Source organism: Sander lucioperca, chromosome 15, assembly GCF_008315115.2.
Source record: "Sander lucioperca isolate FBNREF2018 chromosome 15, SLUC_FBN_1.2, whole genome shotgun sequence".
NCBI classification, from domain to species: domain Eukaryota; kingdom Metazoa; phylum Chordata; class Actinopteri; order Perciformes; family Percidae; genus Sander; species Sander lucioperca.
Window position 1 is genome coordinate 8175886 of NC_050187.1, and position 25000 is coordinate 8200885.

Consider the following 25000-nt stretch of genomic DNA (forward strand, 5'->3'; position numbering starts at 1 on the left):
TAGGCAAAACTCAGACACCCTACACATTAATCTATACTATATATATATATATATATATATATATATATATATATATATATAACCTATACTAGGTATAATCTATATCTCAGGTTAGGTAGAGCCCAATAGCCCCGTCAACTCCCAGTCTCATTACATTAACCAACCAGTCACATGTCTTACTCCACGTGTGTGTGTGTGTGTGTGTGTGTGTTTATATATGTGTGTGTGTGTGTGTGTGTGTGTGTGTGTGTGTCGCGACCTAGAAGTATTATTTTATAATTTCATAATTTCCTAGAATAGAGAATATGTTTAGAATTCTGTAGGGAAATCACTGTTATTTCATTGTAATTTCGTTTTAAAAATATGCTGGATATTATTCTGATTTATGTTACTGAAAGGTGAAAGGTCAGTTACGATGATGTCATAAGCCAGCGCAGCAGCCTAGTAAAGAGCTGAGCCGAGTAAGGTGAACGTAGGCTATCTCGCTGAGATTAGAAGATGTTGTGTTGCTTCGTGTAAAAAAGATAATTCCAACAGAACTGGCAAAATAAAATTGCAAAAGAGAAGACGGAGTCTGTTTTAAGTGTGCAACATGTGTGTGTGTGTGTGTGTGTGTGTGTGTGTGTGTGTGTGTGTGTGAAGATGCTATAAAAAGTAATGACAGAACCTGTAAATAATGCGGGTCTAACCGACCAAAGAAAGGACTCCTGAATATAAGCACTGTGGTAATGTAGCTCTACATACATATATATTCATATATATGTATATCTATGAATATATATGTATATATAGATATAGATTCCCGCAGTGCAGCGGGTCCGGTGTATCTCTGTGTCTTACCGTCGGTCCGGTAACGGACCCGTTCCCTCCGCTGCTGTCCTCTCTCTCCTCCATCCGGGCACTCTCACCGGGCTGTTAATCCGAGGAAACACGGGGACGTTCCGGTGTTTCTGCCGTTAGCTGCCGCTCAGATTATCACACAAAGACAGGACAGAAAAATACAAGTTTATTAAAATTCATAAACATCTCCATTTCCGGTGTCAATCCGTGACGTAAGCTCCGCGGAACGAACGCTGTAGTTTTTATGTGGATGTGTGGAACGACTGTGTGCGAGCAGTGGGACTACAGTACCCAGACTGCACCGCGGCGGACAGATTGTAAACACTAAGGAGACTGAAGGACGAAGTGACTGATGATCGGTGAGTTCTGCTCTCTACTACTGACAACTACTGAATGTTACTGCAATATACTGACAACTACTGAATGTTACTGCAATATACTGACAACTGCTGAATGTTACTGCAATATACTGACAACTACTGAATGTTACTGCAATATACTGACAACTACTGAATGTTACTGCAATATACTGACAACTACTGAATGTTACTGCAATATACTGACAACTGCTGAATGTTACTGCAATATACTGACAACTGCTGAATGTTACTGCAATATACTGACAACTGCTGAATGTTACTGCAATATACTGACAACTGCTGAATGTTACTGCAATATACTGAGTTCTACCGAGTTTTACTGCAATATACTGAGTTCTACCGAGTTTTACTGCAATATATTGAGTTCTAACGAGTTGTACTGCAATATATTGAGTTCTAACGAGTTTTACTGCAATATACTGAGTTCTAACGAGTTTTACTGCAATATACTGAGTTATACCGAGTTTTACTGCAATATACCTAGTTCTAACGAGTTTTACTGCAATATACTGAGTTATACCGAGTTTTACTGCAATATACTGAGTTCTAACGAGTTTTACTGTAATATACTGAGTTCTACCGAGTTTTACTACAATATCTACTGAGTTTTACTACAATATACTGAGTTCTACTGAGTTATATTAAACTATACTGAGTACTGAGAAACATTACACACTCTGTGTGTTTGTGTGCAGTGTTTTTGCGGTATAACTGCGGGCAGTACCAGTACTCAGATTACTGCAGTACCAGTACTCAGATTACTGCAGTAACAGTAGCCTACTCGCTTTGTGTGTGTGGTACGACTGAGTAGTATATGTAGTATTTGTGTGGTAACAGTACTCTGTGTGTGTACCTGTAGTATTTGTGTGGTACCAGTGCTGGCAGTAATAGTACTCTGTGTATGTACCTGTAGTATTTGTGAGGTACCAGTGTGGGCAGTAACAGTACTCTGTGTATGTACCTGTAGTATTTGTGTGGTACCAGTGTGGGCAGTAACAGTACTCTGTGTGTGTACCTGTAGTATTTGTGAGGTACCAGTGAGGGCAGTAACAGTACTCTGTGTGTGTACCTGTACTATTTGTGTGGTACCAGTGTGGGCAGTAACAGTACTCTGTGTGTGTATCTGTAGTATTTGTGAGGTACCAGTGAGGGCAGTAACAGTACTCTGTGTGTGTACCTGTAGTATTTGTGCGGTACCAGTGCAGGCAGTAACAGTACTCTGTGTGTGTATCTGTAGTATTTGTTGTGTACCAGTGAGGGCAGTAACAGTACTCTGTGTGTGTATCTGTAGTATTTGTGAGGTACCAGTGTGGGCAGTAACAGTACTCTGTGTGTGTACCTGTAGTATTTGTGCGGTACCAGTGTGGGCAGTAACAGTACTCTGTGTGTGTACCTGTAGTATTTGTGGGGTACCAGTGCGGGCAGTATCAGTACTCTGTGTGTGTACCTGTAGTATTTGTGCGGTACCAGTGCAGGCAGTAACAGTACTCTGTGTGTGTATCTGTAGTATTTGTGCGGTACCAGTGCGGGCAGTAACAGTACTCTGTGTGTGTACCTGTAGTATTTGTGCGGTACCAGTGTGGGCAGTAACAGTACTCTGTGTGTGTACCTGTAGTATTTGTGTGGTACCAGTGTGGGCAGTAACAGTACTCTGTGTGTGCACCTGTAGTATTTGTGCGGTACCAGTGTGGGCAGTAACAGTACTCTGTGTGTGCACCTGTAGTATTTGTGCGGTACCAGGGTGGGCAGTAACAGTACTCTGTGTGTGTACCCCTAGTATTTGTGCGGTACCAGTGTGGGCAGTAACAGTACTCTGTGTGTGTACCTGTAGTATTTGTGCGGTACCAGGGTGGGCAGTAACAGTACTCTGTGTGTGTACCTGTAGTATTTGTGTGGTACCAGTGTGGGCAGTAACAGTACTCTGTGTGTGTACCTGTAGTATTTGTGTGGTACCAGGGTGGGCAGTAACAGTACTCTGTGTGTGTACCCCTAGTATTTGTGCGGTACCAGTGTGGGCAGTAACAGTACTCTGTGTGTGTACCTGTAGTATTTGTGCGGTACCAGGGTGGGCAGTAACAGTACTCTGTGTGTGTACCCCTAGTATTTGTGCAGTACCAGGGTGGGCAGTAACAGTACTCTGTGTGTGTACCCCTAGTATTTGTACGGTACCAGGGTGGGCAGTAACAGTACTCTGTGTGTGTACCCCTAGTATTTGTACGGTACCAGGGTGGGCAGTAACAGTACTCTGTGTGTGTACCCCTAGTATTTGTACGGTACCAGGGTGGGCAGTAACAGTACTCTGTGTGTGTACCCCTAGTATTTGTACGGTACCAGGGTGGGCCGGCCGTGCCCGTGGAGCTGCGGGGGGGGGCCAGCGTCTCTGATCTGAAGGAGGTGGTGGGGGGGCAGCAGGGAGTCTCAGCGCAGAGACTCAGGGTGCTGTTTGCTGGGAGGGAGCTGAGAGACGGCTACACCTTACAGGTACACACACACCTTACAGGTACACACACACCTTACAGGTACACACACACCTTACAGGTACACACACACACACACACACACACACACACACACACACACACACCTTACAGGTACACACACACCTTACAGGTACACACACACACACACCTTACAGGTATACACACACACCTTACAGGTACACACACACACACACACACACACACACACACACACACACACACACACACACACACCTTACAGGTACACACACACACACACACACACACACACACACACACACACACACCTTACAGGTATACACACACCTTACAGGTACACACACACCTTACAGGTATACACACACACACACACACACACACACACACACACACACACACCTTACAGGTATACACACACCTTACAGGTACACACACACACACACACACACACACCTTACAGATATACACACACCTTACAGGTGTAGACACACACACACACACACACACCTTACAGGTATACACACACCTTACAGGTACACACACACACACACACACACACACACACACACCTTACAGATATACACACACCTTACAGGTGTAGACACACACACACACACACACACCTTACAGGTATTTACACACACACAAACACACCTTACAGGTACATACACACACACACACACACACACACACACCTTACAGGTATACACACACCTTACAGGTACACACACACACACACACACACACACACACACACACACACACACACACACACCTTACAGGAATATACACACACACACACACACACACCTTACAGGTACATACTCAGACACACACACACACACACACACACACACACACACACACACACACACACACACACACACACACACACACAACTTACAGGTACACACACGCACCTTACAGGTACACACACACACCCTGCAGGTATACACACACACACACACCCTGCAGGTAAACACACACACACACACACACACACACACACACACACACACACACACACACACACACCCCCTACAGGTATATACACACACACACACACACACACACACACACACACACACACCCTGCAGGTATACACACACCCACACACACCCTACAGGTATGCACACACACACACACCCTGCAGGTATACACACACACACACACACCCTACAGGTATATACACACACACACCCTGCAGGTGTATATACACACACACACACACACACACACACACACACACACACACCCTGCAGCTATACACACACACACACACACCCTGCAGGTATACACACACACACACCCACCCTGCAGGTATACACACACACACACACACACACACACACACCCTACAGGTATACACACACACACACACACACACACACACACACACACACACACCCTACAGGTATACACACACACACACACACACACACACACACACACCCTGCAGGTATACACACACACACACACACACACACACACACACACACACACCCTGCAGGTATACACACACACACACACACACCCTGCAGCTATACACACACCTACACACACCCTACAGGTATGCACACACACACACACACACACACACACACACACCCTGCAGGTATACACACACACACACACACACACACACACACACACACACACACACCCTGCAGGTATACACACACACACACACACACACACACACACACACACACACACACACACCCTGCAGGTATACACACACACACACACACACCCTGCAGCTATACACACACCTACACACACCCTACAGGTATACACACACACACACACACACACACACACCCTGCAGGTATACACACACACACACACACACACACACACACACACACACACACCCTGCAGGTATACACACACACACACACACACCCTGCAGGTATACACACACCTACACACACCCTACAGGTATGCACACACACACACACACACACACACACACACACCCTACAGGTATACACACACACACACACACACACACACACACACACACACACACACACACCCTACAGGTATACACACACACACACACACACACACACACACACACACACACACACACCCTGCAGGTATACACACACACACACACACACACACACACACACACCCTGCAGGTACACACACACACACACACACACACACACACACACCCTGCAGGTACACACACACACACACACACACACACACACACACCCTGCAGGTACACACACACACACACACACACACACACACCCTGCAGGTATACACACACACACACACACACACACACACACCCTGCAGGTACACACACACACACACACACACACACACACACACACACACACACACACACCCTACAGGTATACACACACACACACACACACACACACCCTGCAGGTGTATACACACACACACACACACACACACCCTGCAGGTACACACACACACACACACACACACACACACACACACACCCTGCAGGTATACCTAATTCCTCTTCTCCTCTCAGGGCTGTGACCTCCCGGAGCAGAGCACTGTCCATGTCATCCTCCCTCCATCAGGCTCCTCCTCCTCACCATCAGGCTCCTCCTCCTCGCCATCAGGCTCCTCCTCCTCGCCGCTCCTCCTGCACGAGCGTCTGGAGGTGGAGGAGCCTGATGGAGGTCTGACCCGGCTGGATCTCTCCTCCTCATGCCTCCTCTCCTCCTCACACCTCCCCTCCTCTGGCCTCGCAGAAATCCTGCAGGATAGGGAGGAGGGAGGAGAGGGAGGAGAGAGAGGAGAGGGAGTAGAGGGAGAGGGAGGAGAGGGAGAGGGAAGAGAGAGAGGAGAGGGAGGAGAGGGAGAGATAGGAGAGGGAGGAGAGGGAGAGAGAGGAGAGGGAGAGAGAGGAGAGGGAGGAGAGGGAGAGGGAGTAGAGAGAGGAGAGGGAGAGGGAAGAGAGAGAGGAGAGGGAGAGGGAGTAGAGAGAGGAGAGGGAAGAGAGGCAGGAGAGGGAGAGAGAGGAGATGGAGTTGAGGGAGGAGATAGAGGAGAGGGAGAGAGAGGAGAGAGAGGAGATGGAGTTGAGGGAGGAGAGAGAGGAGAGGGAGAGAGAGGAGAGAGAGGAGATGGAGTTGAGGGAGGAGAGAGAGGAGAGGGAGGAGAGGGAGGATCTCAGGAGGCTGCACATCTGAAAGGTGAGTAAAAGCAGCCCCAACTTGGTGGCTGAAGTTTTAGAAAGAACTTGTAATATTACGAGTTATACTTTCTTATGAATGTATTACTGTGTAGAGTCCTTCAGTGTGTCAGTAGTATTATCTGACTGTGTGTACTTGTTGTGTGTACTGTGTGTACTTGTTGTTTCCAGGCATGCGTCCCTGCAGTACTTTCTTTGTGTACTGTAAGCACTGCAGGTCGATCCAGCCGGGGAAACTGAGAGTTTGTTGCAGAAGCTGCAAACAGACGACGCTGACGCTCAGCAGGGTATACACACACACACACACACACACACACACACACACACACACACACACACACACACACACACACACAGAATATTAAAGCTCTCCACATCAGATCATTAATATATGTGCTGATCAATCATCTGTACATCAAACCTAACTAGAGAATGCGTGGGAATGCTGAATAGCTGAATTGCTAAAGCTAACCTGGTTGAATAGCTTAAATCAGTAAGAAGTTGAAGTAGTGAGAATAGTTGAAAAAGTATGAATGGTTTTAATTAACATGAATTTCATTAAAAAGTTGAATAACACCACTAATATATAAAAGAATTTATTTTCTAACTGAAATTATGATTTAAGTCTGGAAGACTTACAAATGCTATGAGAAACAGAGATGAAAATGCGGAAATTTGAAATAAATTGTTTGAAAAATCTCAAATGGATTGCACTGCATTACCTCATTAAGCTAAGAGCTGAAATACATTTCTAGAAAAGCTGGAAGCTAAACTGTAATACTGTTAAAAGTGGAAGTTCAAATAAATTGACTAAAAAGGCTAAAAGTATAAATACTTTGTATTATTATCAGATATATCCATTGCATAGAACAAAAAAGCATGACCCTAAAGAGCTGAGAGGTGAATATATTGCCTGAAAAGAAGTAGGATATATACATGGATGAAATCTCAAATCACACATGACAGTAGAGGGAGGGAGAGAAGGAGGGAGGGACAGAGAGAGAGACAGAAGGAGGGAGGGATCGACAGACAAGAGGGAGGGAGAGAGAGAAAGAGAGAGAGAGAGAGAGAGAGAGAGAGAGAGAGAGAAAGAAAGAGACGGACGGACAGAAGGAGGGAGAAACAGAAAAAGACAGAGAGAGAAAGAAAGAAAGAAAGGAGGGAGAGAAGACAGACAGACAGACAGACAGAAGTGGAACACTAAAGATATAGACTAATGTTCATATTACTGCCTGTAGTATTCAATTCAACTGTCTGTGAAAGGGTTGTCATGGTAACGTATGACCAGTGAAAACCCCCTTTGACGTCTGTGATGAGATCTCTTTGATCTTTAATCAGGTTAACGACCGTGTCACCTGCTGAAACTGTCAGCTGTGCCCCACTGGAGCTATTCAAAGACACAGAGCAAGCTCTCAAATAAAGCCTCAGACTGCTAAAACGATAAGGGCTATCGGTGAAATGATGTAATCGTGACGACAACAACGCCTTTGTGAACGTATTCATGTAAAATTTATGTTGATAAACTTAAAAATGTGGGCATATCAGCGATTTTAAAAAAGTGGTTCGCTCCGCATTTCGCTCGGAAATGTGGAGAATGTTAAACAGGGCAGCGAATGGAGGGAGATGTGGAACTCTTGTCATTTGGAAGCTCACCGAGCCAGAAGTATAAGACATATCACATAACTGAGCCCATTGGCTGAAACTAGACAAACATACCTACGTGTTGATGTATAAATTTTGCATTCCCACTAATAAATATTCCGTGTCTCCGTCTCTCAGGGTCCGTCCTGTTGGGACGACGTCCTCCTCCGAGGTCGGATCCACGGCGTGTGTCAATCAAACGGTTGTCAAGGCAACGAAGCGGTAAGAGGGCGGGGCGTCTGTGCAATATGGCCGTCAGAGCTCTGATGATGGGTCTGGTCATGGATGTATGAAGAGAACTGGGTCCAGTGTTCGGCGGGAAGCCCCGTACGTTCCAATGAGAGTGTCTCAAAAGCGCATAAAGCAAACATGGAGCTTGTTGCCCGGTAGCAACATGCTCATTCATGAGCTCCTCTCTCGTGTCTCTTACATCCACGGTAAACGTGGCGAACTCATGAACTCGCCGTTTTCATTGTCTAAAATATTCACTAACGTTAAACATTGTGTTTTCGTTGTTCCCTATTGTTTATCTAATCTATCTAAATAAACGATAGATGTATTTAGACAACCAAGGAGATTTAATCATTATGTCGTGCTACTAGCTAGCTAGCTAGCTAATAACTAGCTAGCTACTAGCTAGCGCTAGCAGTTAGGCTGCAGTTTGGTGAACAGAGCTCATCCATGGCTTCATCCTTCATCCACGTTACAAGCTTTACAGCATACCGCCCTCGAAAAATTGGGAACTTGCATGCGGTTTAATATTTTCGAGTCTTGATTTCACCTACCAATCATATGAGAGGAACCAGCTGTAACTAACGCAGGGCTGGAGTAATCGGGCCTGGTGCTGGATTTCTGGCGTTTGACTATTTTAGAAAAATAAATTAATTAAAAAGTCCACATGGGATCTGTTTAATGCGCTGGATTTAACCAAGCATCGAACTTCCACCTACCAAAAACGAGTTCTAGCCAATCAGATGAAAAGTAGGGCGGGTCTTTGCCGAAATGCAAGAGTGCGGTGCTGGTGTGGTCTCCGTGGTAACACGGCTAAAAAAAATGGAGGCAAAGTTGATCAAACTTGGAGCATGTAGATACAGCTTTAGTTGATAAAGGAGTTAAAAACAAATGGAGCTGGGCAAAAAGGGTGGAGACAGGAAGCTGTTCAGCTCTTAGTGCCTCAGACTGAGGGAGCCGGCTGCTTCTGCAGCGCATGTTGGAGGAAGACACTGCACGGCAGCAGCAGTAAGAAAGGGCTGCTAGTCACTAGATGCTGGTCATTAGATGCTAGTCACTAGATGCTGGTCACTAGATGCTGGTAATTAGATGCTGGTCATTAGATGCTGGTAATTAGATGCTGGTCATTAGATGCTGGTCATTAGATGCTGGTCATTAGATGCTAGTCATTAGATGCTAGTCACTAGATGCTAGTCATTAGATGCTGGTCACTAGATGCTGGTCATTAGATGCTAGTCACTAGATGCTGGTCATTAGATGCTAGTCATTAGATGCTAGTCATTAGATGCTAGTCACTAGATGCTAGTCATTAGATGCTAGTCACTAGATGCTAGTCACTAGATGCTAGTCACTAGATGCTAGTCACTAGATGCTAGTCATTAGATGCTAGTCATTAGATGCTAGTCACTAGATGCTAGTCATTAGATGCTAGTCATTAGATGCTAGTCACTAGATGCTGGTCATTAGATGCTAGTCATTAGATGCTGGTCATTAGATGCTGGTCATTAGATGCTAGTCATTAGATGCTAGTCATTAGATGCTGGTCATTAGATGCTGGTCATTAGATGCTAGTCATTAGATGCTAGTCACTAGATGCTAGTCATTAGATGCTGGTCATTAGATGCTGGTCATTAGATGCTAGTCACTAGATGCTAGTCACTAGATGCTGGTCATTAGATGCTGGTCATTAGATGCTAGTCATTAGATGCTAGTCATTAGATGCTAGTCATTAGATGCTAGTCACTAGATGCTAGTCACTAGATGCTAGTCACTAGATGCTAGTCATTAGATGCTAGTCATTAGATGCTAGTCATTAGATGCTAGTAACTAGATGCTGGTCATTAGATACTAGTCATTAGATGCTGGTCATTAGATGCTGGTCATTAGATGCTGGTCATTAGATGCTAGTCATTAGATGCTAGTCATTAGATGCTAGTCACTAGATGCTAGTCATTAGATGCTAGCCACTAGATGCTAGCCACTAGATGCTGGTCATTAGATGCTGGTCATTATATGCTAGTCACTAGATGCTGGTCATTAGATGCTGGTCATTAGATGCTAATCATTAGATGCTGGTCATTAGATGCTAGTCATTAGATGCTAGTCACTAGATGCTAGTCATTAGATGCTGGTCACTAGATGCTGGTCATTAGATGCTAGTCATTAGATGCTAGTCATTAGATGCTAGTCACTAGATGCTGGTCATTAGATGCTAGTCATTAGATGCTAGTCATTAGATGCTAGTCACTAGATGCTGGTCACTAGATGCTGGTCATTAGATGCTGGTCATTAGATGCTAGTCACTAGATGCTAGTCACTAGATGCTAGTCATTAGATGCTAGCCACTAGATGCTAGCCACTAGATGCTGGTCATTAGATGCTGGTCATTATATGCTAGTCACTAGATGCTGGTCATTAGATGCTGGTCATTAGATGCTAATCATTAGATGCTGGTCATTAGATGCTAGTCATTAGATGCTAGTCACTAGATGCTAGTCATTAGATGCTAGTCACTAGATGCTGGTCATTAGATGCTAGTCATTAGATGCTGGTCATTAGATGCTAGTCACTAGATGCTGGTCACTAGATGCTGGTCATTAGATGCTGGTCATTAGATGCTAGTCACTAGATGCTAGTCATTAGATGCTAGTCACTAGATGCTAGCCACTAGATGCTAGTCACTAGATGCTGGTCATTAGATGCTGGTCATTATATGCTAGTCACTAGATGCTGGTCATTAGATGCTGGTCATTAGATGCTAATCATTAGATGCTGGTCATTAGATGCTAGTCATTAGATGCTAGTCACTAGATGCTAGTCATTAGATGCTGGTCACTAGATGCTGGTCATTAGATGCTAGTCATTAGATGCTGGTCATTAGATGCTAGTCACTAGATGCTGGTCACTAGATGCTGGTCATTAGATGCTGGTCATTAGATGCTAGTCATTAGATGCTAGTCATTAGATGCTAGCCACTAGATGCTAGCCACTAGATGCTGGTCATTAGATGCTGGTCATTAGATGCTAGTCACTAGATGCTAGTCACTAGATGCTAGTCATTAGATGCTAGCCACTAGATGCTAGTCACTAGATGCTGGTCATTAGATGCTGGTCATTATATGCTAGTCACTAGATGCTGGTCATTAGATGCTGGTCATTAGATGCTAGTCATTAGATGCTGGTCATTAGATGCTGGTCATTAGATGCTAGTCATTAGATGCTGGTCATTAGATGCTAGTCACTAGATGCTGGTCATTAGATGCTAGTCATTAGATGCTGGTCATTAGATGCTAGTCATTAGATGCTGGTCATTAGATGCTGGTCATTAGATGCTAGTCACTAGATGCTGGTCATTAGATGCTGGTCCCAAAGCTTCGGTCCGTGCACTCTGTCATACGAGTACGTTCCCGGCTACGACGGCTACCGCTGCCACTGATTTGGAATCAGCATGGCAGGTATTTAAACATCACGGCCGTGTCCCAGATTTAAGACGTCTAGCTATATGAGAAGATAAACAATGCAACGTTTTTGATAAATGATGATAATGTCAACATGGACAAAATCATGAATGTACTCATTCGCTTTTTTTTCGTTCTTAAAACTTATTACATTTATTATTGTGTAATGTAAGAAGGACTTTAACAGTTTTGCCAGTCAAATTAATGAGCACATATTAAAATATTAGACTGTGACCCCCCCCCACCTGTTAAAAAAAAACGTTTCAGGCTCAGGATTTTTTTTCACTTTAAGCCCTGCGTGGTGAACTGCAACCATTAGCTATATCCATTATTACAGCTAGCTACATTACAACCATTAGCTATATCCATTATTACAGCTAGCTACATTACAACCATTAGCTATATCCATTATTACAGCTAGCTACATGAGCTCGGGAGAACAGTCATGTGAGCGGGGGGGTGCAGTCCCGCGGCTCTGCTGCGTCCACTATGGGCGTTCATCATGCCTAATTTAATAATTCTGGATTTGCTTCTAGTGAATGTTAAAAATGTTAAAAACGTGACGTTTTAAACAAGGACCCTTCCAGTGTTGGGCTGGTGAGTTGATATACCCAGAAACTACTGATCTCTGAGATAGAGACGTTCCTTCACCATGCTAAGACTCTCTGGACCATGGGGGGGGCAGGACCACCGTTAACCACTAGGACCACGGTGGCTTCAGACATGGAGCTCTTCCTGGGGGCTTGGTCTCGCTCAAATCGCACCCTTTCGTACGTGTGTGTGTGTGTGTGTGTGTGTGTGTGTGTGTGTGTGTGTGTGTGTGTGTGTGTGTGTGTGTGTGTGTAGGAGTTCTACATGAAGTGTGCGTCTCATCCAACCTCTGATGACGACCTCTCTGTGGCCCTCGACCTCATCATGACCAACAGCAGACACGTCCCCTGCATCGCCTGCACAGACATCATGTAACACACACACACACACACACACACACGCACACACACACACACACACACATACACACACACACACACACACACACACACACAACACACACACACACACACACACACACACACACACACACACACACACACACACACACACACACACCACACACACACACACACACATACACACACACACACACACACACATAAACACACACACACACACACACACACACACACACACACACAGACACACACATACACACACACACACACACACACACACATAAACACACAGACACACACACACACACACACACACACACACACACACACACACACATAAACACACACACACACACACACACACACACACACGTACACAACCCTAACTCTCTCTCTCTGTCTGTCTGTCTGTCTCTCTGTCTGTCTCTCTGCCTGTCTGTCTCTCTGTCTGCCTGTCTCTCTGTCTGCCTGTCTCTCTCTCTCTGCCTGTCTGTCTGTCTCTCTGCCTGTCTGTCTGTCTGCCTGTCTCTCTGTCTCTCTGTCTCTCTGTCTCTCTCTGTCTGTCTGTCTCTCTCTCTGTCTGTCTGTCTCTCTGCCTGTCTCTCTGCCTGCCTGTCTGTCTGCCTGTCTCTCTCTCTCTGCCTGTCTGTCTGTCTCTCTGCCTGCCTGTCTGTCTGCCTGTCTGTCTGTCTCTCTGTCTGTCTCTCTGTCTGTCTGTCTCTCTGCCTGTCTGTCTGTCTCTCTGTCTCTCTCTGTCTGTCTGTCTCTCTGCCTGTCTCTCTGCCTGCCTGTCTGTCTGCCTGTCTCTCTCTCTCTGCCTGTCTGTCTGTCTCTCTGCCTGCCTGTCTGTCTGCCTGTCTGTCTGTCTCTCTGTCTGTCTCTCTGTCTGTCTGTCTCTCTGCCTGTCTGTCTGTCTCTCTGTCTCTCTCTGTCTGTCTGTCTGCCTGTCTGTCTGTCTGTCTGCCTGTCTGTCTCTCTGTCAGTGACGTGGTGGTGGTGTTCCAGTGTTTGGAGCGTCATGTGATCTGTCTCGACTGTTTCCGTGGTTACTGTCAGACTCGCCTGAATGAGCGACAGTTTGTGTACGACCCTGTGATTGGCTACTCTCTGCCCTGTGCCGGTAAGACTCAGCCTCATCTCACTGACAAGTTTCCATCCACTCGTCAGTCGTGTGTGTGTGTGTGTGTGTGTGTGTGTGTGTGTGTGTGTGTGTGTGTGTCTCTAGCTACGTTTCCATCCACTCGTGCTAGTAAAGCTGGTGAAAGAGTGTTTCCATCCAGCGGCTGTAAAGCCAGTATAAACCTGGGAGTAATGACATCACGTGCTGTTTATTGGTCAGACTGGTATAAGGAGTAGATCTGAGACATCGGAAGGTGTTTCCGTTCATTTTCACACTGAATCAACAACATTCAAGCTTACGTTTGGGAACAAAGTTTTGCTAGACAAAATGGATCGCGCCATCTACCAACAAATGATCAATACTGCACCAGTTGTAATCATAGTCAGTATATATAATGGAGCACCAGGTCCCGTGTCTCTGGACGGAGACCAGTGAAGTCTCTTTCCCGGTGATGGCTGAGCGTTACTGAGCAGCCTCCAACTGAGCTTGAAGACGTAGATGTGACGTGAGCAACCTGTCTGAAAGTTGGAAGTCTTCTGGTAGCTGTGCCAAGAGAAATCTCAATCATTCCCAATCTAGCAGAGACGGAGAGCGTAGGTATATGTAAGGAGATAACATAGACACAGGCTAATTATTGATCACTAAAATGATAGTTAACATTAGTAATTAAACTTAAACAGCTAATGGAAGTCCAAACTGCCTGAGAGCTTCTCCTGTACTATACGGTAATTCCTCTACTATGAGACAGTAAGTCTCGTGGTTATGACCCAATCGTTAGCCTATTTGTATAAAAACGTCTGCTACGGAGCCATAACGTGAGCTACAAGGTAATGGAGCCTTTTATACATTGTCGTGTTTCTTTAGAAATAAATAATGGACAAATAGAGTCTTTAAACTCTTCAGATGTAAAGTTATTCTCTGTCAAAGTGACGTCAGAATGAATGGCAGTCAATGGGATGCTAACGGGAGCTGATGGCTTGGTAGCATCAGAATGGAGCCATAGGAGCTACGCGGTCGAGGAGAAGCTGCCCTCCTTGATTGTAATAGAGCTTATGTGCCAGCTGATAGCGACATATCACGCTATAATAACAAAATGACGACGCTATCAACACGTTGCTGTGATGATGCAGATGCACGTAAATGCTCGACGACAGCGGAGGCGGCCTGTGGTGTGGGAACGACAGCGTTATATTTTGCTCGTAAATTAAATTCAAAAAGTCTGTCGTCTCCTCGTTGGTCCACTTAGCGTCACTGTGTAGCACTCGCTGCTATCGGCCATATTCAGACACTTCTGACCTGACGCACTTTCCGGTCTTTTCGCGGTACTTTACGTTCCTGATCATCACCAAAAATGTTAGCAGAATTGATCTAAACCCATCTAACAATCTACGTATGAATGTTCCTATGTGTACACGGACATTTAGATGTCTAACTAGTATGAAAGTGACTTTGATGAACGCTCGGGCGACAATGTTTCCCTCTAAAAAGTTTCTATTTTTACTGGAAATTAAGGAGCTTTTATTGCATAGTTCAGAGTTGTTGAAGCATGTCATTTTATTGTGAAGGACAGAACTACGATCCCGTAGTTTTGACAGCATTGATGGGGCTTAATACCCCTGAAAACCCAGCGACGGCCAGTGTTTACAGCGAGGAGATAGGGGGCGTGTCCTGTTATGGCCAAGGGTAGCGCACGGCTAATTCACCGCTGATAGCGTACTTTAGTAAGTAAACAGTTAAAACTATAAACCCTTAGAAAGGTAAGAAGTTACACTTTAGTTTAACACCATTAAATTAACTGAAAACATTAATAGATCATCTATATTTGTTTTTGAACAGATATTTTGATAGAACGTTAGCCAATAGTGATGCTACATCTGTCTTTGTTGACGCACGCCATGTGTGCTAACAGAGCGGAAATACTGGGCGGAAATGAACTACAACTTCTTCTCCTTCGTTTTGTGGCGCGTTACAACCATAAAATGACCTAAAACTTAATCGCAATTCATTATTTATTCGGCAAGTAACGTTTCCATCAGCGTTTATCGCATAAGCCGAATACGGAGACCGAACGTATTTCCTTTGAGTCGATATTCATGAAATTCAATCGAAGGCATTTTTCATTCGATATATCACTTAATTCGGATGAAAACGTGTGGATGGAAACATAGCGACTGCCTGTAGTTCATATTTAATCAGTAATTAATAAATATATGTGTTTATGTTTGTGTCTCCAGCCGGCTGCGCCGACTCTCTCATTAAAGAGCTGCATCATTTCAGGATTTTGGGAGACGATCAGGTGACTCTTCCTCCTAACTTTGTGTTGTAGATGTCATTTTAAAAGGATAAATATTCAGAGCGTGTCTATCACCAAACCCACCAGACTCCATGTAAATAATCAGGACTTTAATCATCGTAAAACACACTTCATTCAAAGTGGACAGAAATTAAATCAAACTATCAAAAGCCGTCTTGGTTCATCTTTCCACTGTTCCTACAATCACCACTCTGGTTTGGTTGAAATAACCCTTAATTCACCCATTTACATGTGGAAATATGCTGGCTCTATACACGCTAAAAGTACTGATTATTTACATGGAGTCTGGTGGAAATATGCTGGCTCTATACACGCTAAAAGTGCTGATTATTTACATGGAGTCTGGTGGAAATATGCTGGCTCTATACACGCTAAAAGTACTGATTATTTACATGGAGTCTGGTGGAAATATGCTGGCTCTATACACGCTAAAAGTGCTGATTATTTACATGGAGTCTGGTGGAAATATGCTGGCTCTATACACGCTAAAAGTCCTGATTATTTACATGGAGTCTGGTGGGTTTGGTGATGGTGATTTCAGGGCTGTTTTATGTTAAACTAAATTGATCTTCCGTGTGTGTGTGTGTGTGTGTGTGTGTGTGTATGTGTGTGCGTGTGTGTGTGTGCGTGTGTGTGTGTGTGTGTGTGTGTGTGTATGTGTGTGTGTGTGTGTGTCAGTATGGGCGGTACCAGCAGTACGGGGCGGAGCAGTGCCTGCAGCTGATTGGAGGGCTGCAGTGTCCGTCAGCAGGCTGTGGGGCGGGGCTTCTGCCGTCTGATGGCGGCCGGCGTGTGGAGTGTGACCGGCGGCTTGGCTGCGGCTTCGTCTTCTGCCGACTCTGTCGGGAGCGCTACCACGAGGGGGCGTGTCTTACAGCGCAGGCCCCGCCCACAGTCGAGGCCGCACAGGTGAGCTGACCAACCACAGAGCTCCGTTAGTTTCTATGTTGGCGAACAGATAAATACATGAAACAGTAATCAGTAACAGTAATCCACGCCTTTGGGTCCTCCATTGCTCGTCTTCAACTGGTACAAAATGCTGCTGCACGTCTTTTAATCAGTCCTTCCAGAAAAATGCTGAGTTTTTTTGGATTGTTTTGGGCTAAAATCCTTGTTCTTCGCCCAGAAAAAGATAAAGGAGATTGAAAAGAACAAGAGACCGGCGTCATCAGAAAAAAAGAGTGAACATTGGAGCTGCTTTGGACGCACACACCAAATCCCAACTAGTTAATTCTCCTCCGGACCACTGCAGTCTCCTTCTCTTTCTCTCTCCTTTCCGTCGGGTGGCGAGCGTGGCGGCTCGTGGCGTCCGCGCCACTCTCCAACATGAACTCATGCATGAACTCCAACGACGGCTGATAGACGGCCTTTTGTACACCTTTGCTTTTTGAAGCGTGAAGGCTACCGTAGCTGCAGTACTGCGTGGTGCGAGAGAGTTGATTGCGATATATGATCTCAACGCTAGATGGGAGGAATTCTTACACAATCTAGCTTTAAAAGATGTGATGGAATATGCAGATATTTATGCAATTTTATGCGATGAAATTGCGGGAACTTTTTAAAACTGTGGTTTCATCGTGGCTTCATCGCGGGGTTTGCAGCTTTTCGATGATGTTCACGTCGCGTAATTACATCACTTCATAACGTTCCCATGGCAACAGGGGGAAATGGCTGCTCTTGTGTGAAGTAAACCAACATTTTTCATCTTTCTGCTAAGATATAGATGGGACTTTATTACAACAAAAATGCGGGGATTATGAAATCATGCAAGCCCCGCATATTTTGCGCGGAAATCGGCAATTTATGCGGTGAAAGTGCGGTGTTTTTGAAAAAATATACCCTAACCCTAACCCCCTAACCCTCTCAGGTCAGCTGATCTCTCAGGTCAGCTGATCTCTCAGGTCAGCTGATCTCTCAGGTCAGCTGATCTCTCAGGTCAGCTCATCTCTCAGGTCAGCTGATCTCTCAGGTCAGCTGATCTCTCAGGTCAGCTCATCTCTCAGGTCAGCTCATCTCTCAGGTCAGCTCATCTCTCAGGTCAGCTGATCTCTCAGGTCAGCTCATCTCTCAGGTCAGCTCATCTCTCAGGTCAGCTGACCAGCTGCTCCTGAAGGGGCCTAAAGCTAGGCTTAAAGCCTAACTCTCGCCAAAATGCAACCTAGAGTCTTTTTGTTAATGTACCCGAGTCAAACTTTAGTTTAAAAGCATAATTAGGACGGAATCACCACTTTTAAGATGTACCGTATTTTAGTTTTTGGGTCATATAGTCTTTTGAATGGGAGAGCTAGGGGCACTTTGATGCTAGCCTCAAAATATCTATTTTTAAACCACTAAGAAGGCTCGACACAACATGAGACTTTGGTCCAAGTATCACCAGGAGCTCTACACCTTAACTCCACCAGTGACCAAGATATACTATAACCAGGAGCTCTACACCTTAACTCCTGGTTATAGTATATCGTGGTCACCGGTGGAGTTAAGGTGTAGAGCTCCCTAGCACTCCCATTCAAAAGGCCATTTGACCCAAAAACTAAAATACGGTACATCTTAAAAGTGGTGATTCTGTCCTAAATATGCTTTTAAACTAAAGTTTGACTCGGGTACATTCATAAAAAGACACTAGGTTGCATTTTGGTGAGAGTTAGGCTTTAAGCTCAGAGGGGACCGAGCGTTTGGAAAGGACTGCCTCTGCACATTAGACAGGCCTCCTCTCTGTCTCAGTTTAAAAATCTTCTAAAACCCCCCTCTGTTCTTTGGCTTTTAACACCAGGTAGAGGGTTGATCTGATGTGTATACTTGCATAAATGTATTGTGTGCGGGCAGTGCATTTTAGTTTTTTTATCTATTCTACTTATTTCGTTTTTATGTTTTTGTGCAGCACTTTGGAAACCTTGTGTTTGTTAAAATCATGATATAACAACTAACCCCCCCCCTCAGGGGTTTGTGTCGGGGGGGCTGGCGTCCCTCAGAGCGAGATGGGAGGCGGCCTCGCTGCTGCTCGTGCGGGAGTCGCTAAACGCTGCCCGCAGTGTTCGGTTCCTACGGAGAGAGACGGTAAGTCTTCATAACTTAATTATTAGTAATCAATTCAGACACCAGACATTTCCTTCAGGAGATTGTGTTTCTGATTGTTGAGACGTTTCCCCACCAAGTTTAGATAGAGAGAGAGAGAGAGAGAGAGAGATAGTTTCAATTAATGCGAAGCAACAGAAAAATAATCCGTTGTAATAGTAGCGTGCCAATTAGTCTTAATTAGTCGACTAATCGATAGAAATAAATCGCGCCGTAATAATCGTTTAATAAATAATCGGTTTACCCACCCAGCTCGTATTGTTCATACTGTCTCAGGAGAAATATATTAAACCAACAAACCGCCGTTGCTGTCTCTCCTACTCTGTAAACAGTGCCTTACAGTATTAAGTCGTCCGTGAGAATAGACAGAATAAGATATCAAACGGATCTTTACTAACATTAGCTTGGGGGCATATGTTTGTGAACCTGATTAGCTATATAGCAATGAAAGGGTACCAAAAAATAACGTAAAAACCGCGTCGCTAAGTTCGTGTTTACGATCGGGGGGGTGGCGGAGCGTGGGCCACCGTAGGAGTTTTAAACAAAACGCTCTCGGAGTGGTGGGGGGGGTTCGCTTAAAAAAGAAAGTAATTCAGTTGTTGTATATACAATTTCACCGCTAAAGTGGAGAAAATTTTTACCAAGTCGCTTTAAGTTTTTATCAGCTCTGTGCTTCTCTCGCTGCGCCTCACTGAATGCAAACCCTCCTTCATGTTGGTTTTATATATTTGATTTGCTTTTTAAGTGTGGTATTGAAAAATTCCATTCCTATACAAGACAAAAAAAAGCTGAATTACATTATATTAGCATATGTTATTCATTCAAGTATTAACACGTGACTGCATACACGCAAAGAAAACAACAAGGTATGAGTATTCAAGGTAATTCTTTGATTTGTTTTATATTATCCAATAAATCATACAACAGTAAACAAGATGTCCCGTAATATTATGATCTCTATTAGTTTACGCAATACTATCAGATCACTCTTCGGCCCAAACATACACATGAACACACGATAACAAGAATTCATGAACACATGACAAACAACAGGACACACCATCGTACAACTATCGAGCTGTCCAGTACACACATGACATACATTCACTATGTATGATGTAGATTGTGCGTTGATGTAGCCATTGAGCACGCCTTTGTTTATTTCTCTCACATGAAGACAGTATGACGGTGAATGCTGTGATGAGATGATATTATAGAATGTGTAGGTCTCAGTGCGTACAGGACGCTGACAGTATGGGACCGGTTCGCAACTGTGATGCGCAGCTGTATATTCTCTGGGCTGCGCTCCATCATCCAACGAATATACTGCCGCGTGTGTATGTGTGTGTTCTTGTGCGTGCCTTTTTATCTGATCTCTCTATTTTAAGAGGATAACTCGGGGTTTTTTGTCACATGGACCCTATTCCCATGTTTTTTAGGGTCATAAATAAAAGGGAAATTGCAAAACTAAGATCACCTTATAGTCATAGTTGAAATTACGACAGTTCCGTGGGTTGTTTATAAAATAGACATACATAGTACCCTCGGAAAGCACCATTGACATCTTTCCTATGCAAATCTCACAATTTGAACTGACTGCGCTGAAAACCGGCCATGCGAATCTCAACATAAGCTCATAGTTGACGCTCAACTCGGGGAATCGGTGGCTCTCACGCACACGATCTCAGAAACTTGATACATGTGTTCGTCTGCTATGTCATTACTAAATTCACTTCTGAGGACTTGTGTGTGGGAAGGTGCGCGAGAAATCAACGTCGTACAGCTGCAAGTATGGGTGGGGCCAGTTTACAGAAATTGGATGTGGCTAATAATATGCAAATTTGGTAGACTGTGGTGTCTGGACTTCAGTTCAGGAGCTCCACACGGTCTACGAGAGCGGCAGCCCGCGGCGCCACCATACCAGGGCAAAGTCAACAATTCTGGGTTAACTACCAAAATGCCGCAGCCCAACGTGAGCGCACGACGGATGCCAACCATTGCTCCCGTTTGGTGTGTATAATTATATATTATATAATATTTTATGTGTGTATATATAATATATGATTATATATTTAACTGTGTGGTTTTATCTATATATATATATATAATGATATATCTATATATATATATATAATATCTATATATACATAATCTATATGATATATTTATGTATGATTTATGTATGTATTATGTATGGTATGTATGTATGTATGTATGTTGTCTGTATTTAATGTATTATGTATGTATGTATGTTATGTCTATATATATATATATATATATAGTAATATATATATATTTTATGATATATATATATTTATATATATATATATATTTAATGTCATATATATATATATAAATCTATATACACCATAATATATATACACATAAAAATATATATATATATTATATATTATATATATATAGATATGTATAATATATAGTATGTATCTGGTTTATATATATATATATGTTATATGTATATATATATATGTATATATATATTATATATAAGTTATAAATATATGTTATCTATATATATATATGTATATATGTATATATATGTGTGTATTATAATATATATCTGTATCTATGTAATATATATATATATATAATGTATGTAACTATGTATATATATATATATTGTATATAATATCATGTATGTATATATGTTTGTGTATATATATATATATGTATGTATAATGTATATATATTATCTATTATATATATGGTATGGTATATATATGTATGTATATATATATGTTGTATATATAGATGATGTATATATATATATATATATATATATGTATTATTATATATATATATATATATATATATATATATGTATGCAGGTATTTATGTAATATGTATGTATATGTATATATATATAATCATGTATGTATATATATATTATGTATATATATATCTATATATATGTATATATATATATTATATTATGTATATATGTGTCTATTATGTATATATTAATGTATATATATGTATGTGTATATATATTATATATAATATATATATGTCATGTATATATATATAGGTTAATACTATTGTTGTTTAATTTATAATATATATAATATATATATATATTATATATAATATATATATATATATATATATAAGTATATATGTTAGTATATATAATAAGTGTATATATATAATGTGTATATATATATATATTATATAATATATATATGTGTTATATTATATATATATATTGTATCTCTATATATGTATGTGTATATGTGATATAGATGTATGATGTCTATGTGTATATGATATATATGTATTATATCGGTATGTATATATATCATGTGTAGTGTGTTATATAGATAGTATGTATATATATATATATGTATAGTGCGTATATAGTATATATATATGATGTATATATATATATATATACGTATATAGTGTATATATATATCTATATATATATATCATCTGTATGTATATATAGTACATATATGTAGTATAGATGTTGTATATAATACGTATAATATATATATATAGCTGTATATGTTATGATATCATATGTATTATGTATCTATATATTATATATATTATATATAGTATATATAGTATGTATGTATTCATGATGGATGTGTATATATATATATATTATATATATTGTGTGTATATTATATAGAGATCGTATATATTGTGTGTTTATCTATGTATGTTGTGTGTGTATATATACGTAGATGTATATATATATGTATATATCTATATAGTGTTGTATATATATATTGTGTTTATGTATATGTGTAACTATATATGATAATATATATAGTATATATATGTATTGTATATATTATGTTGTGTGTTATATTAATTATATATATATATATGTTTGTATTTATATAATATATGTTTTGTGTGTAGTAATACTATATGTATTATGTATGTAATGTATGTGTATATATAGATGTATTTGTATTATAGATATATATATGTATATATATATGATGTTATAGTATGTCTATATGTATTATTGTGTATATATATATATATATATATATAATATACTCTAATGTAATATATATATATATGGTATATGTTGTATAATATAATGTTTATATATATATCTATGTAGAGTATGTATATAATAGTGGTATATGTGTATATATATATATATTTGTGTATATGTATATATGTATGTATATATAAATGTGTGTATATAATATATGTAGGATATATATATATATATGTATATATATATATAATGTGTGTATATTATATTGTGTATATATATAATTGTGTATATATATATGTATATATATATATGTGTATATATATATGTGTAAATTTATATATTATTTTTTATATATATAAGTATCTATATATATGGTGTATGTATATATATATCTATACTATATATGTGTTTGCTGTATACTCTATATATTCTCTATAGATGTATAGGTGTATGTATGTATAGATATAGGTATGATATATGTATATATATATGTAGATATGTGTGTATAGATATATATAGATGTGTGTATATATGTGTGTGTTATATAGTGTGTGTGTTGATATATGTGTGTGTGTGTATCTATATGTGTGTGTATATCTTATATATGTGTGTGTATATACTATATGTGTGTGTATATCTACATATGATGTGTGTGTATATATATATATGGTTGTATATCTATATGTGTAGATATTCATATATAGGATGTCTATATGTGTGATATATATATATCATATATATATAGATATATAAGTGTATTATATAGATTATATATCTATATATCTAGCTATCTGTGTATATATATGCTATATGTATGCTATACTATATAGATATATATATATATATATGATTGTGTGTGATATAGTATATAAGTGTATATATGGTATATATATATATATGTATATATATAGTGATGTATATATATATATGTATGTCTATATGTATGTATGTATGTAGGTATATAGTTATATATGTATGTATGTATATATATATTATAGTGTAGTGTATATCATGGATGTGTGTATAGGTATGTATGTATGTATGTCTAGAGTATGTCTGTGTAGATGTAGGTATATATATATGTATATGTATGTGATGTATGTAATGTATGTATATATATTTGCTATGTCTGTATATATGTATGTATGTAATATATGTATGTATGTATATATAGCTGTGTGTAATATATATAATTAGTGATATGTGTCTATATATATCTGTATGTCTATATGGTATGGATATAGATTGTATGTATATCGTATCTGTATATATATATGTATGTGGATCGGGATGTTGTATATGTATGTATGTGTATATATGATATATGATAGATCTCTATAGATGTATAGTGTGATCT

General features: G+C 41.0%; 3 protein-coding genes across 3 annotated transcripts in view; 2 read left to right on the forward strand and 1 right to left on the reverse strand.

Annotated features, from left to right (window-relative positions):
• The window catches only part of LOC116034167, an 11256-nt gene extending 10261 nt beyond the window's left edge, over window positions 1–995 (reverse strand). Inside the window, exon 1 of the mRNA XM_031276717.2 lies at window positions 841–995. Coding sequence (XP_031132577.1) covers window positions 841–894 — 54 coding nt within the window. The 5' untranslated portion in view covers window positions 895–995. The remainder of the gene's footprint in view (window positions 1–840) is intronic.
• prkn (parkin RBR E3 ubiquitin protein ligase) lies at window positions 996–19654 on the forward strand. Its single transcript, XM_035992476.1, is given in 14 exon segments — window positions 996–1199; window positions 3538–3701; window positions 6201–6252; window positions 6295–6383; window positions 6417–6518; window positions 6744–6870; window positions 7041–7156; window positions 8649–8732; window positions 13046–13161; window positions 14136–14272; window positions 16507–16568; window positions 17265–17495; window positions 19524–19596; window positions 19599–19654. Coding segments are annotated over 14 exon segments (1416 nt in total). The 5' UTR covers window positions 996–1192.
• A 1258-nt stretch (window positions 19655–20912) lies between these two features.
• Window positions 20913–25000, forward strand: part of LOC116047891 (vacuolar protein sorting-associated protein 8 homolog) — a 33817-nt gene continuing 29729 nt past the window's right edge. Inside the window, exon 1 of the mRNA XM_035992477.1 lies at window positions 20913–20987. Coding sequence (XP_035848370.1) covers window positions 20913–20987 — 75 coding nt within the window. The remainder of the gene's footprint in view (window positions 20988–25000) is intronic.